General features: G+C 51.1%; 1 protein-coding gene across 4 annotated transcripts; it reads left to right on the top strand.

Moving 5' to 3' along the window:
• The first annotated feature begins 1,696 nt into the window (after positions 1-1,696).
• TLDC2 (TBC/LysM-associated domain containing 2) lies at positions 1,697-16,129 on the top strand. 4 transcript variants are annotated; one of them, XM_082362028.1, is made up of 8 exons: positions 1,697-3,706; positions 4,020-5,819; positions 7,909-8,018; positions 9,837-9,998; positions 10,666-10,818; positions 11,015-11,110; positions 14,697-14,770; positions 15,840-16,129. In XM_082362028.1, the coding sequence occupies exons 3-8, from the start codon at positions 7,986-7,988 to the stop codon at positions 15,973-15,975; spliced, it is 654 nt and encodes a 217-aa protein (XP_082218154.1). In that variant the 5' UTR covers positions 1,697-3,706; positions 4,020-5,819; positions 7,909-7,985; the 3' UTR covers positions 15,976-16,129. The 4 variants fall into 4 exon arrangements, with proteins under 4 accessions (XP_082218154.1, XP_082218153.1, XP_082218152.1 ...); XM_082362027.1 differs by having other exon boundaries at positions 1,697-5,819; XM_082362026.1 differs by lacking the exons at positions 1,697-3,706; positions 4,020-5,819; positions 7,909-8,018 and having other exon boundaries at positions 9,622-9,971.
• The last annotated feature ends 8 nt before the right edge of the window (positions 16,130-16,137 follow it).

The raw sequence follows: 16,137 nt of genomic DNA, 5'->3' as shown, positions 1-16,137 counted from the left end.
CCATTCCTGCTTTGAAGGTCTTTGGATTTGGGGAGCCATGAATCTACATTGCGGCCCCAGAAGAGCCCGGGGAGCAGCAAGGCCCTGGTGGGGAGGGGCCCAGGGCTTGGGTCAAGGTGGGGCTCTGGACTCAGGTCACACCAGGGAAACAGCGAAAGGAGTAAGACTAGCCAGGGGCCCAGAATTGGCTCCATGCAGGTGGGGAGGCCACCTGGGGTTTCCTGAGCCCTGGGCACTCATGCCAGGCTCTGTGCTCAACACTTCAGCAGAGGATCTCAGAAAGGTTAGGAACTTCTTGTGGCTGATTATATTTTCCAAAGACAGGCTCAGCAATATATAGCTCATCCCAATTATTCTTTTTTACAGTGTGGCAGTGACACTCTTCCAGTTGAGTGACGTGGTCTATGTTCCCTCTCCTTGAACCTGAGCAGACTTTTGTAACTGCCTCAACCAATAGAGAATGGCAAAAGCAACAGTGGGAAGCTAGGTCATAAAAGGCAATATGGCTCTTACAGCTCAATTTCTCTCTGCCTCTGTTTCTCTGTGTCTCTCAGTCTCTGTCTCTCTGTCTCTCTCTCTCTCAATCCACTCTCCCTTGGGACGCAGCCACCATGTTGGGAGGAAACCCAGGCCTCATGCAGAGGCCACGTGAAGGTGCTCCAGCCAACAACTCCAGCTCCAGTCCCCGCTAAGCCCCGGACATGTGAGAGAAGGAACTTTCAGATGATTCAGCCCCCAGCCTTGGAGCTGCCCCAGCTGATGCCAAGTGGAGCAGAAATGAGCTGTCCCAAACTGCAAAATATTGTTATTCTAAGCCACTAACTTAGGGGGTAGTTTGTTACGCAGCAATGGATAACTGGAATGCTTGTTCAAGGTCATACAGCTTGGAAGCGGCAGGGCTGGGGTTGATTGGAACCCAGGGCCATCCAGCTTCAGAGCCTGTTGTGCTGCACTGTTGGGTGGTGTCCAGCTCAGGCACACAGTGTGTGCCATATAAAGCTCTACTCCAGAAGGCATGAAGTGTTAAGTGATTCTAAGAATTATATATCAGATTGTACGAAATGAAGATGCTGATCACCCAGCGGAAAAACAGTTTATGTTCTCCCATTCAAGTGGCTAAATTGACCAACATGATGGAAACTGAATGGAGAGTAGGAAGGCTCCAAAAAGGAGGTGATTTTTTTTTAAAAAAAAATTAAGGTTCTGTTCCTTATACAAACCACTGGCTGAAGGAGAATTAGAAGAATTAGTAGGGAAACCTGCTTTTGTTGTTGTTGTTGCTGTTTTTGGCCGCACCACGTGGCATGCGGGAAGGATCTTAGTTCCCTGACCAGGGTTCGAACCCATGCCCTCTACAGTGGAAGCATGGATTCTTAACCACTGGGCCACCAGGGAAGTCCCAGAACCTGCTTTAAATAGGGTAGTCAGGGAGGCCTCTCTTAGGAGGTGACATTTAAACTGAGTTATTCAGTTTAAATGAGCCAGAATAAGAGAATGCCAGGCAGAGAGAACAGCAAGGGCAAAGGCTGAAGGAGGAACAAGCTTGATAGATGTTCAAGGAAGTAAGAAGGTCAGAGTGACCGGCACTTGATGGGTAATAGAAGAAGGACAAGACAGAGCAGGACTGGACAGTGGGAGCCACAGCAGCCCTGGGCAGGGCTTTATTGTTTGTTTTTAAAATATATATATATATATTTATTTATTTTTGGCTGCATTGAGGCTTCGTTGCTATGCGGCTTTCTCTAGTTGCGGTGAGCGGGGGCTACTCTTCGTTGCAGCACGCGGGCTTCTCATTGCGGTGGCTTCTCCTCTTGCAGAGCACGGGCTCTAAGTCCGTGGGCTTCAGTAGTTGTGGCACGCGGGCTCAGTAGTTGTGGCTCATGGGCTCTAGAGTGCAGGCTCAGTAGTTGGGGCACACGGGCTTAGTTGCTCTGCGGCATGTGGGATCTTCCTGGACCAGGGCTCAAACCCATGTACCCTGCATTGGCAGGCAGATTCTTAACCACTGCACCACCGGGGAAGCCCGGGGCTTTATTGTTGATGCAGTGACAAGCCACTGGGGACTTGGGAGTAAGCAGGGGTGAGATGTAATCTAATTTGTGCTTTAAATAGATCACTCTAGCTGATGGCAAGAAGATGCTAGAAGATGGGTAAAGGGCCTATTGAACCAGCCTCTGAGAGGTAACAGTGGCTTGGATGAGGGTGGAGGCAGTGGAGAGGGAAGAAGAGGGGTAGTTTTGAGATCTGTTCTGGAGCTTTGAAGAGTTAGACACGCTTGGTTGGAGGTGAGGGATCAGAGAAATGAAGTCAAGTTCAACTCCCAGGTTACTGGCTTTCGTTACAGGATGAGTGACAGTGCCATTTAACAAGACAGGGAAAACAGCTTAAATGTGGTCGGGGGTAGAGAGACCAGGTTTAGAGGGGGAAATGGAGAGTTCTTTCTGGACCCGATCAGTTTGAGGTGTCTGTGCAGACATCCAAGTCATATAGGTAAGAGGCCTATGAGTGTGGAGCCCAGGGGAGCAGTTGGTCCGGAGTCATGAAGAGTCATCTGCATTTAGACAATATTTAAATCCATGAGACCAGATAGGGTCACATAGAGAGAGGGTCTACAGAGAGAAGAAAAACCAGGAAGTTAAGAATTCCTGGTTCTATAAAACTGGGTCATTTGTAGAGACATGGATGGACCTAGAGCCTGTCATACAGAGTGAAGTAAGTCAGAAAGAGAAAAACAAATATCGTATATTAACACATGTATGTGGGATCTAGAAAAATGGTACAGATGAACCGGTTTGCAAGGCAGAAGTAGAGACACAAATGTAGAGAACAAATGTATGGACACCAAGGGGGGAAAGCGGGCGGGGGTGGTGGTGGTGGGATGAATTGGGAGATTGGGATTGACATATATACACTAAGATGTATAAAATAGATAACTAATAAGAACCTGCTGTATAAAAAAATAAAATAAAATAAAATATTGAAAATAAATAAAATAAAATAAAGAATTCCTGGTTCTATCACAGATACAGAGAACAAACTAGTGGTTACCAGTGGGGAGAGGGAAGGAGGGAGGGGCAACATAGGGGTAGGGGAGTATGAGGTACAAACTATTCTGTATAAAATAAGCTACAAGGACATATTGTACAATACAGGGAATATAGCCAATATTTTATAATAACTATAAATGGAGTATAACCTTTAAAAATTGTGAATCACTATTCTGTACACCTGTAACTTATATAATGTTGTAATCAAGTATACTTCAATTTAAAAAATAAAAAATAAAATAAAATTTAAAAATTAAAAAAAAAAAAAGATTGATAGCTGTTACCTCCAGGAGTGGATGAGATTGGGAGAGGACAGATGAAGAGGGCCTTCAATAATTGCTCCCAAAACATCTATCATGAATTGTTTGAATCTTATTAAATAAAACTGTATCCATATATTATTTCTTTCATAAGGTAGAAAATTGAAGAAAAAAAAAAAAAAGGAGAATTCCTTTTTCTAGAAAGGTTCTAGAAAGTGGTTAAGAGAGGAGAAGCCAGCCACAAAAGACAGAGAGGGAGTGGCTGACGAGGGAGGAGGGAAATGAAGACAGCGTGTCGTCAGGGAGAAGCAGCATAGGAGCTGGAGGAAGATGAGAGCAGCGTCCCCTTCCTAGGGCGACACGGAAGCTGCTGCTGGGGACCTTGCAAGAGCAGGCGTGGTAGGGACAGATGCCAAAGGCCGGGGGTTGAAGAGTGAAGAAGAGGTAGAGGTGGAGTGTAGGGAGAAGAGGAGGGAGCAGTCGTGGAGGGGACGGCTGTGTCGAGAGGGGCAAGCGAGAGATGGATGAGGCCGAGAGAAGCCGGGGAGGAGAAGCGGAGAGCGACAGAGCCAGGGAGGCCCAGGGGACCGGCTTTCGAAAGCAGCAGGGGCCCTTCCTCCGTTGTCCTGGAGGGAAGGTGGAAGAGATGGGTGAGATGCAGGTGGGTCTGTCGGGAAGCTGAGGGAGTGACTGATGGCTTCTGTTTTCTCAGTGAAGAATAAAGTTGCCGGCTGAGTGAGGAACCAAAGGCGTGGAGCTTGTGTGAGGAGGGCAAAGACCGTCTGTCACAGCGAGCAGAGAAGAAATCAGACCTCCCAGGATGTGTGAAGGGGTATGTCATGCACCCATCCGAGGGTCAGAGTGAAGCCAGTCGACTCAGCAAACCACAGAGCTGAAACTGTGCCGCATATCCAGTTTTATATCCGGCTTTTTTCACTTTACAGAGTAGCAGAAGCATTTCCCCGTGCATTTATGAACTCTTGGCAAACATCACTTTTAATACTTAGAAATAATCCACAGAGGGGATATTCCATGGGTCGCTTAAACTTTTCCCCTTCTACTGGACGTTGAAATTGTTTCCTGGCTGTGACTGATGCAGTTCTCAAAGAGGCGGCCTGTGGTCTGGTGGAGAAAGGACAAGACAGGCTGCAAGGCAGAGCTGGGACATTCAACACTCTGGTGCCTAGAATCTCATCGTGGAAGCTTTTTAGGGGCCAATTACATGGCAACTGGCTTTCCTGCCAGGTCACATTCCTAGAGTTGAGGATAAAGAATGGGACAGCAAGGCACATCTCACTGGCCTCCCAAAGTGCCCAAAGGTTCAGGAATCGAGCGTGGAAGAAATAGATTTGGGAGAGGGGCCCTGAGAGCAGGGAAGGCCAGACGTGTGACCCCCGAGCTGTTGACAGCTCAAACACATATAGCAACAACCATGTTTGAGGTGGCAACAGGGCTCCTCACTTGAATGTTTTCCCCATAATACAAGTCCTTTTGGTATCCCACCTTCCCGGAGCGGGCATTGCTCCAGGAGACCTGGTCATGGGGAGAGGATCTGGGGACCCGAGTCTTTTCCACCAAGGCCAGCAGGAGGGGGTCTCTTTCAGGTCTGTGAAGATGGAGTGAGCCACCCGAGAGAGTGGGCTTACCCACCCAACACGCTGGGGGACCCTTGGTGGGCATATTTTTTCAGGAGTTTCTGCCCTGGGTGGAGGCCGCTTGTTCTGGGACTGGCTGAAGCCCCTTCCAAATTTGAGGTTCTGTGTTTCAACAAAAGCATTCACTGAAGTCCCCCTCTGAGCCAGGGATAGAGAAGTACCCCCACTGGCAGTGTGCCTACTGTATGCCAGACGCTGGGCTTCCTGGACATGATCTCACCCCATGGCACGACAGGCCAATGAGGAAAGAATCAGCACCCCATGTGAGAGTGGGAAACCAGCAGGGCTGCATCCCCTCACCTCCCAGCCCCGGGCCTCCCCTGCAGCACAGGGTGATTGGTGGGGACCCCACGGAAGGACCCTTTCCTGGACATTTGCACCCCTTAAGGAAGCGCTTTATGTGATGGGCTTCAGGCACCACGTGGCACCTAGTAGCTGTGGGTGAGAGGCTCCAGGTTAGAGCCAAGGAGCTGAGTAAACCCCACCTCTTTGGGCTGGTGGTGGCAGAGCTGGGGGCCTGAGGTGACAAGGTCTTGTTTGTGGGATTTGAGTTTCTGATGGACGACAATGACTGCCAGGCCTTTCCAGCTGGAACCGGAGCAGGCTCGGGGCCAAGGCCTGTCACCCTCTGGGCAGGTATAAGAGCTGGGAGGAGGGCTGGAGCCCGACTGGGGCAGAGGTGCTAGCTGCCCGCTGGGGGACCAGGGTGCAGAGCTAAAGCTGCTTTGTACAGACCGCCAGGTGGACAGGGTCAGTTCTGGAAGTGGCCCCTTCTCTGTGGGAACCAGGAGATGCACTAGGGAAGCCATCCGGCTGGACAGGCTGGAGGAGGTCACCTGAGGCTGAGACTCGGCAGGGTGAGTACGTTCTTCCACGGTTCCTGCCTTTCCCTTCTCCACTGAGCTACTCACCCCTGCAAGTGACTGAGTGACTCTCTGTCCCAGAGGTGCCCAGGTGGAGACTGAGTGGCCATTTGTCAGGGACTTGAGCCCTGAATCTCTCAAAGGGGCAATGTGGGGGGGGTGGGTAGCCATAGCGCTGTCATTTGTCCAGTGCTCACCAAACACCAGGAACCGTGAACAGGAGGATGGAGGCCTGGCTCAGCGTCCTAGTTCTTCAGGCATTATCTTCATTTACTCTTACAACAGCCCTATCAGGTAGATAGGTATTAGTATTTTACAGATAGGGAGACGGAAACACAAGGATGTTAAGTAACTTGCCCAAGGTCACACAGCAAGGAAGTGGCAAAAACCAGGAATTAAACTCCCTGACTCCAGAGTCTGTGCTCTTAATGACTGTGTTATTCTATCACGTGGCTGTGGTTAGTCCCTTCTACTTTCTGAGTGGCAGTTTCCTTATCTGCAATTTAAGGGTGTAAAACATGATGATCAGAAATATATTGTCCTGAGATTCCTGAAAGATATCTGGACATGGATCAGCCTTAAGCACTGGGAAGCCGTGTTGGAACATTTATCAAGAATGTGTGAATGGGGACTGCCCTGGTGGTCCAGTGGTTAGAACTCTGTGCTTCCAGTACAGGGGGTGCAGGTTTGATCCCTGGTCTGGGAACTAAGATCCCACATGCTGCGTGGTGGGGGGGTGGGGTGGGGGGAGAAGAATATGTGGATGCCCTTTGATCCATTATTCAACTTTTGAAATTTATCATAAAGGATATCATCAGATTTATGAACAAGGAGGTTCATTACGGTTTTGCTAATAATCACAGAAAATTAGAAGCAAACAAAATGTCAGACATTTGAGAAATGATGTACATCCTGTGATGAAATAATATGCAGCCATTAAAAATCCTGTGTTCAGGGCTTCCCTGGTGGCGCAGTGGTTGAGAGTCTGCCTGCTGATGCAGGGGACACGGGTTCGTGCCCTGGTCTGGGAAGATCCCACATGCCGCGGAGCAACTGGGCCCGTGGGCCACAATTACTGAGCCTGCGCGTCTGGAGCCTGTGCTCCACAACAAGAGAGGCCGTGATGGTGACAGGCCCGCGCACCGCGATGAAGAGTGGCCCCCGCTCGCCTCAACTAGAGAAAGCCCTCGCACAGAAACGAAGACCCAACACAGCCATAAATAAATTAAAAAAAAAAAAATCCTGTGTTCAAAGGGTACCGAATGTAACTGGAAATTTTTCATTTGTTAAGCTTGAAAAAGCACTTTATAAAACGATACACAGTATGATCTATTTATAAATGTGTGTATATACTTATATATGAAATAAATATAAAAGATGGGAAAAAATACCCTTAGGGGTTGAGAGTTTATCTCTGAGAGGTGGAATTATGAATATTTTTGTATTTTCTTTATTCTTTTCTAAGTTCCTCAAATTTTCTATAGTAAACATGTATTGCTTTTTTAATTAGAAAAGTAACTTTTTTTGTTTTCAACATCTGTTCTTTTGGTCTAGCTTGGCCCCTTTCAAGCTTTGAGAGGAAACTGAATTGCAGGCTGTCAGTCTTGTAGGGCCTCTGAAATAATCTGGTCTCAGAGAAACCAGAGGGGAAACAGTGTAATATGTTACATGTGGGGAAACATGTAACAGTGCTACATGTTACATGTGGGGAAACCCAGTTACATGTGGGGAAACCCAGGGGTGCAAGGGACTTATGCAAGGTCATACAGGGAACCAGAGGCCCCAGACCCCTAGTCTGGGGGCTCAGGCATCTGCCCAAAGGCTACAGTCCATGGGCCAGGCTGCCAGAAGGGCAAGGAGGTAGAAGGGAATCACAGCTAGAATTTACGGCTAACGTGTTAATTGCTAACTACAAGTGCAGCCTTGAATGCCCAGCGTAGCTGACCTCACAGACCCACCCAGTGACATACTGGCCTGGGAATGACAGGTGAATGACAGGTGAGAGGGAGCAAAGGGTAGGCGGGTAGGCGGGTGGGCGTGGAGCCGGCCGGGTGTGCCCCAGGTTTCTCCCTCTCATCTTTAGGCCTCAACAAGCGGTGCTGCCTCCCCCAGCAAGGCTGAGGGCTTGCTTACTGCCCTCTGCTGGGCTCGGACAGAAGAATGAAAGGTCTCCGCTGGCGCTACACTCGGCTGGTAAGGGGCCAGCTTGGGCTGGGGGTTGGTCAGGAAAGGCGGGGGAGAGGGGGTCTGGGCCAGGATTGGATACAGGCCGGTGTCCCCCTTCCAAGCCCCTCCCCAGCTGGCCCAGGGTTCAGAGCAAGGACTCAGGAACCTGGGGCCTTAGCGCCCAGCCCCATGTTCCCAAGACCCTCAAGGAGCACAGACCACTGTCTCCATCCCTTCCTCCCCGGAGTGGGTCCCAGATGGAGCTCTATCCAGAAGCCCGCACAGCTAGGACCCCCTCCCTAGGCCTGAACCTGGGGAACAGGAAAGCAGTGTCCTGTCCTTCTCTCCTTCTCGAGGAAGTCTGTCTTTTTTTTTTTTTTTCCTTTAATGGAGTACCCCCTGCTGTTTTTTAAAATTAATTCATTCATTAATTAATTTTTGGCTGCATTGGGTCTTCGTTGCTGCGTGCGGGCTTTCTCTAGTTGGCAGCAAGCAGGGGCTACTCTTCGTTGCGGTGCGCAGGCTTCTCATTGCGGTGGCTTCTCCTGTTGCGGAGTGCGGGCTCTAGGCACGCAGGCTCAGTAGTTGTGGCACGTGGGCTTCAGTAGTTGTGGCTCGTGGGCTCTAGAGCGCAGGCTCAGTAGTTGTGGCGCACGGGCTTAGTTACTCCGTGACATGTGGGATCTTCCTGGACCAGGGCTCGAACCCATGTCCCCTGCATTGGCAGGTGGATTCTTAACCACTGCGCCAGCAGGGAAGTCCTTGAGGAAGTCTCTCCTGATGAAAAGCCCCGAAGTCATTGTGTGCAGGCGTGCATACACACACACACACACACACACACACACACACACATACATACACACTCTGGTACAGAGTGGGAGCTCAATGGAGTGAATGAATGAATGAATGAATGAAGACACCACCATACATGCCCACTGACACACACATATATTTACACAATCCCAACTCACACTCACAAACACATTGACAGGTAACACACGAAGTTGCACTCAACACCTTCTCACACTGATTTGCCTACACAACTCTATTTTAAGCCAACACACCACACACATTCACACAGACAATGTGCATTTTATACGAATCTGCGAACCTGCACGCTGTCTCACCTATGACTACATGCGTTGTTTCACTGGCTGAAAGGGCCTTCTTTCTTCCTTTGTAAAATGGGGGTAGTAAGAAGCACATTCTGGGGAGTTCCCTGGCAGTCCAGTGGCTAGGACTTGGCGCTATCACTGCCGTGGCCCGGGTTCAATCCCTGGTCGGGGAACTGAGATCCCACAAGCCACAGAGTGCGCGGCCAAAAGGAAAAAAAAAAAAAAAAAAAAGCAGCACATTCTTCTTAGAATTCTTGGGAAAATTCAGAGAGATCACGCACAGCAAGCATTTCACACAGGCCTAGTCAACTGTGTGCTGTATATTGTATATGTCGGCCACTACTGTTGTTGTTATTATTATTATCGTTATTTCACGTACAAAGGCACAGCTGCGGCTCCCAGAGCTGGGCTGTCATCTGCCCTTCTCTCCTGCCCACAAGCTTAGAACGCAAGCTCTGGCATCCACTCTGGATCCAGAGAAACCAGGCGGACAAACCGCAGGGCCCACAGCCACATCTGATGGGCATGGCTGGCAGGGGCCAGGGAGGGAGCTGGCTGGAGGCGGGGGCAGGGTCTGGTCTGTCGCTGATGCTTGCTTCCTCTGGCTGGGCTGGTGGCTGCAGGGGCCTGGGCAGGGGGGATGAGGTGGCCGAGGCCCTCAGGCTCCGGGTGTGTGGAAGCTGGTGTCTCCTTGCCCCTCCACTCACCAGGCCTCTTTGTGTCTTCACAGCCCAGCCAGGTGGAGGACGCTCTGTCTGGGGAGGAGGGTGAGGAAGAGGAAGAGGAACGGGAGGAGGAGACAGCCCCAGCCCCAGCTCCTGCTCCTGAAGAGCCAGTGGCGCCCCAGCTGGCAGAAGCCAGCCAGGTTCTGGGAGCCTCGGAGATGAGGCAGGTTCGGGCACAGTCCATAGTGCAAAGATTTCAGCCCTGAGCCTAAGGGTCCCACGCTCCTGCCCCACCCCAGCCAGGCCCAAGGACACCCAGGGTCACTCCTGCTCTGTCCTCTGCTCACTGTGTCACCTTGGGCAAATCACTTCTCCTCTCTGGGCTTTTCTTCCTTTCTTGTAAAATGATCCAGTAATCCTAGCACCGCCTTCTTCCCTGGGCCAGGAGGTTAAGGATATAGTGAACTAATCTAGTCCTTGGGAATTGACACCAAAGCTGGGGTGGGGGTGGGAGGATGAGGTGGGGGGATTAGGAGGAGGGGTTCAGCATCTCATCTATTCTCTGGCTGCTAGGGGCCAAGGTGACCCCTCTGACCTGGGTTCAAATCCTGGCTCTGCCACTTACTCCCCATGTGGGCTTCAGGCAGGTTGCTTCACCTCCCTGGGCCTCAGCTTCCTCATCTATAAAATGGGAATACTAATCCCTCTCTCTGAGGGTCCCTGCTAATTGGCGTGAAAGTCCCCTGGAAACAGTAAAGTACTCTGTAACCTGCAAAGCACCATGCTTGGGTGAGTGGTGGCTGTTCAACCTCAGTCCTCCTGAGACCCAAAGGATACGGGGCGAGGAGGGTGGGAGGACCGGGAACCCTCACTCACCTCCAGTCCTGTCCCCAGCTCAGCCTCCACCTCCCCCCGAGAGTCGCTGGACACCCCTGGAGTCTGGCCTTTTGCACGTCAAGGGACGGCTTCAGTCTGCGGAGCCTGTACAGGCAGATGGAGGGCCACAGTGGGCCGGTGCTGCTGGTGCTGAGGGACCAGGATGGCCAGGTGAGCCGTGGGCTGGGAGTGTTAGTGGAAGCGATGCATGTCGTTGGGCCCCCGAGGGCCTCTCCATCCCCCAGCTCTGCCCCAGGCTCCCCAGGAGCCTCTCTAGGACGGGCCTATGTTATGAAGCCTGAAGGGTGGTGCTGCCAGTGGACCTCCAGCTCCCTTCCAGCTACAAACTGCAAACTCTTCTTTCCAGATGTTTGGGGCCTTCTCCTCCTCGGCTATTCGACTCAGCAGAGGCTTCTACGGTACTGGCGAGACGTTCCTCTTCTCCTTCTCTCCACAGCTGAAGGTGATGTTCTTAACCTTCCAGGAGGGGAGTGGGATCTACGGCAGGACAAAGAACCTGGGGTCCCAGTGGCCCCCAGCTCCATCCCCCGTGCTGGGTGCCTGGTGTCCTTCCATCTTTCCACAGAGGGAGTACAGCAGGGCAGTGGCAGGCAGAGCATCCCCCTTCATTTAAAAAGTGCTCAGTTCCTGGCAACCACTGACTGGCTTGAGAGGAGGTTTGTCGCTCAGCAGATACAGGCCGGAAAGACAAAACTGGTCCAAGTGCAGGTAGCCCTGTGGGTGTGGGGTTATATTTTCTTAGGCAGTGTCGGGTAAGGCCATCAGATAAGGGTGGGGATGGAGAGGAGGGTGTGAAGGTTGAGGGGAGAGGAGGTATGGCAGGAGTAGAAAGGGAAGCTGCTGGAGAAAACTGGAGAAACAGAAGGGCAGCTAGGCAGGGCTGACTGGAGGTCCGAGACTGTGAATGTAAAGGCCACTTACTTCGGTGTGTGCTTTTCTCTAGCAAAATTCAGCTCCTCAGGTTCAAGCATGGAGAGCGCGATGGGAGGGTTCAACCACGACTGGGGTTTTCCGAGCTGCTGTACTAGAGGGAGACAGGGAAAAGGGAGTTGAATGGAGTGGAAACACAAAATAGATGAAGCACTAGTTGCAGGTGCACTGGTTTGCCGTTAGAAACCCCTGTCCCATGCACAGAGCAAGACACCTACAGACACATGCAACAACATAGGCATCTGGTTGCATGACAAGGAGGTCACAAGCTTGGACTGACTGCCTTGCTGGAGGCAAAACACACCATATCTGCTGCGTTGCCTCCATCGCCAGCCTGGAAATCTTATCAGGGAAGAGGAGAGGGGACAGTTGTTTACAATAAACCCATGCTGGATACTAGTCCTCACCGCTGGCCTTCCAGGGTTCACGTACTAGAATCCCCAAGTTGTACAAGGTTCCTCCTACTGCTCCGACAGCTCCTTGGCAGAATCCTTTGCTGGTTCCTCCTCATCTCCCCAACCTTTTAACGTCATGGGGTCCTCAAGCTCAGGTTTTGGTTGTCATCTCTTCTCTGACTACCCTCTTTTCCTTCGAGGTCTCGTCCATTCTCACAGCTTTCCATGCCATCCAGGTGCTGATGGCTTCTCCTCCGGACTCCACACTCACATACATCCAACCACTACCCAGTGTCTCCAGTTGGATCTAAATGGCATTTCAAGCCTCACATGTTCAAAGCTGAGCTCCTGACTTTCTCCCAGAAAACCGGTTCCCCCTGCCATCTTCCCTGACAAAGTTAACGGCACCTCTATCTTTTCTGCCATCAAGACCAAAAATTTTGGAGCCCTTCTTAACGCCTCTTTCACACCCTACATCTGAGCTGTCAACGAATCCTGATGGCTCTTCCTCCTCTTTCTATCGCTATCCAGAATCCACCACTTTTCACCATGTCCTTTGCTGTCACCCTGGTTCAAGCCACCATCATTACTTGCCTGTGTTCCTGCTATAGCCTCCTAATGCTTCCACCTTCAGTCATCACAGTACCTGGAGTGAGCCTTTTAAAATATAAGTCAGGGCACGTCACTCCTGGGCTCCAAGCTGCCGATGGCTTCCTTTCTCCCTCAGAGAAAAGCCAAAGTCTTTACAGTAACCTACAAGTCCCTACGTCTCTTGGCCTCTCTCTGATGTCATTTCTTGCTACTTTCCCTCTCCTTCACTCTGCTGTAGCCACACAGACCTGTCGGTTTGTTCTTAAACAGGCAGGCCTGTTCCTACCTCAGGGCCTTTGCACACACTGCTCTACCTAGTGTGCCCTCCACAGGATCTCCATGTGGGTCGGTTCTCACTTCCTTCAGGACCCTGCTCAGATGTTACCCTCTCGGCAAGGCCCTCCCTGGCCACCTGCTTTAAATTTGTAACACTCCAGCCCCTAGAAATTCTTATTGCCCTTCTCTACTTCTTTCTCCTTAGCTTTTGTCGCTACCTAATATACCATTTATTTTACTTATTTACCCGCCTCCTGCCGCTAGAGTGGGAATTCCAAGAGGCAGGAATTTTTGTCTGTTATGTTTGCTGTTCTCTCCAGTGACTAAACAGTACCTGGTGCTAAGTGCCAAAAAAATTCTTCAAAGGAACTTACGATTTTTTTCAGGGGATCACTACAGTCTTCCCAGGATACTGTAATGGAATCTCATCCTTCCAAAAATTGGCTAATTTTTGCCTGTCTTTGGTCTTCTGGCACCTCTTGTGTTCTTCATGAATTCCCAGCCGTTCCTTGACCGCTCTTCCAAGAAGCACCGTGAACATGGCCTTAATTTTTTCTGCAGCAATGTTTATCTTCCTCCTTCAAGTCTGAAGGTCATGTTCCTTGAGGAAAGTAGAGGAGGAGCTGAATGGTTCTGTCTTCTCGTGGCCACTTGTTAGTATTATCTCACCTCTTCTGAGCCCAGGGCTTATCTTTTATTAGTCCATTTTCTTGCTTAACACCCTTTGGTTGCTCAGAGCATTTTTGGCAACTAATTACAGGCAATAATATGCTATACTTTTGCAGCCTTTAAAAAATCTTATTAGCTAAATTGACCCTTGAATAATTTGTTTATTCAACAAACATCTATACCATGTCTCAGGAATACTGCCGGAATCAAGGCAGCTTTCACAGAGCTTACCTGTTAGCTGGGCAGGCAGTGGCATATTGCCACATGAACAGGGCCTGGGAGGAAGGGCTACTTTCAATTTCTCTGGGATGACATTTGGGCTGAAAGATGAGAAGTGGGCCATTTGAGGATCTGGGGGAAGAGCATCCTGGGCAGAGGGATCAGCAAGCGTGAAGATCCTAGAGCAGCAATAGCTTCAGGTGTCCCAGGGACAGAAGGGCCAGGGTAGATGAAGTGCAGTCGTCAAGGGGGAAAAGAGGTCGGAGAGAAAATCGGGGGCACAGCAGGCTGGGCTTTCGGCTGTTGTAAGCGGTTGGATTTTATTTCCAGGGCCATTGGAGGGCTTTAGCAGAGGAGGGCTAATACCTGATTGGATTTTGAATACGTCACTGACCGCAGTGCGGACATGGGCTCTGGGCAGGAGACAGTGGAAGCAGAGACCCATTAGGAGGCTGTGATCCAGGGAGGAGTGACTGGCGGGGACGGATGGGACAGAAATGGTGGTAGTCAGGGTGCCTCTTTGGGGTGGGGCCCACAACACTTGCTGAGCAACTGGGTGTGAGGCAGCACTGGGGAGTGTGCAGGCTTGGTGTTGCCTCCAGCGAGGGGAGGAAACAGTTAGTAATGGTAGAATCAGGGCCCCGCTCCTGACCTGGACTTTCCGCCTCCTCTCTCCAGCTTTGGAAGCAGGAAGCCTCAGAGGGCTCTGGTCTATTCCTAGAACAGAAGGGCTTTGGGGCTGTGGGAATTCAGACTGGGGGGCAAGAGGAGGTGAACTCCAGGGAGACTGGAGAGAAACTGCAAGAGTTAGGAGCCCAAAGTAGTTCCTGAGCCTTCGTTGGGGCCTGGAGGTTCTGTTTCCTCCACAACACTGCCGCCCAGTGGTGTAGAGTCAAAGTGCAAGGGCAGGACTCGCCCAGTAACCGCAGGTTTCTCCTATCATCACAGGTCTTCAAGTGGACAGGAAACAACTCTTTCTTTGTGAAAGGAGACTTGGATTCACTGATGATGGGCTGTGGCAGGTGCGTGTCTCAGTCCTCCCTGAGTCTCGAGTGTCGGGGTGGTCTGTGCTCGGATCCCTTCTCCCGTCCGGAAATGCTGAGCTAGGCTGCCCCAGACAAGATGGGGAGGCTGCTGGTTAACCTTCAAGCCTCTCCCTTCAGCAGCTCCTGGGGCCTGCTCAGTCCCCTAGCCAACCCCCTAAACCCTGCTCTAAGTCAATATTGAGAGGAGAGGGTGGCGTGGACTCTCCCCCAAAGTGTTTCGTTGGTGACAGCTTAGGCTGAATTTGTGTGTAACTTTGGGAACACCATTCCATATGCTTGGATGAGGCTAGATTCAAGGGATGGGCAAGCCTCAAATTTACCTGTCAGCTCCATGATCGTAGGAACATAACTCACTGGAGGAAGGCAGGCATCTGCCTGGAACCCGGCATGCGTGCGTGCGTGCGTGCGTGTATACGCACGCACGCGCCTGTTGGGGGTGGGAGATGGAGTGCGTTAGGAAGACAAGGTTAGTCTCGCCTCTGGTATGGCTTGAAAATTCAGGCAGAATAACTCTTATCCTGAGGGTACAGATGAAAGCATGGCTTGCTTAGTACCAGGCAAGTTCTTTGCTCTCCCAACTGCCTGAAAAGCCTCCACTGAGAGGCAGATTGACACAGAACGCACCAGCCATGGCTGATTTGCAGTAAGCCACTTGCCAGCTCCAGCCTAGGTTTTCTGTCAAACGAGGGGATTAGAATGGATGCCCTCTGACGTGTTTTGGGCTCAGAGTCCACGCTTGCGAGAGTCCCTCCTTTGGTTAAGCATTGCCGTCTTTAACGTTCTGAATGTTCTAAAACTGGATTGTGGTGATGGTTGCACCACTGTATATATTTATCAAAATCATTGAACTTTAAAAAAAAAAAATGCTCCTGTGGGGAACAACATGCGAGCCCCTAACAATCAGGATAAACTGGTTTAAGGGGAGATGAGACAAAGGCGAAGTGGGGCTGCGGTCGGTCGCAGTATGGCCAAGCACCGCTGGTGCAGGTCCGAAAGGTGTCAGCACCCAGGAGGGAGCGATGCCAAGACTCTCCTCTCTCTTTAGTGGCCACTTTGGGCTGTGGTTGGATGGAGACTTGTATCACGGGGGGAGCCACCCCTGTGCAACCTTCAACAACGAGGTGCTGGCCCGGCAGGAGCAGTTCTGCATCAAGGAGCTAGAGGCCTGGGTCCTGAGCTGATGCCCCGGTGGGCAGCTTCCTGAGGCAACAGGGGCTTGGATCTGCCCCCGGATGCCGACGAGGCCTCCCTCACCCCGGGCAGTCCATTCTGTCCGAAGCACAGATGGCGAAGTGTCCCAGTGTGGACTGTGGCCGTGAGCCAGCCTCCCGTCGCCCGAGGAC

This window comes from Balaenoptera borealis (genome assembly GCF_965194805.1).
Source record: "Balaenoptera borealis genome assembly, chromosome: 16".
In the NCBI taxonomy this organism is placed as follows: Eukaryota; Metazoa; Chordata; class Mammalia; order Artiodactyla; family Balaenopteridae; genus Balaenoptera; species Balaenoptera borealis.
Note: the sequence above shows the minus strand (reverse complement) of the source record. Positions and strands in the feature narration are given on the sequence as shown.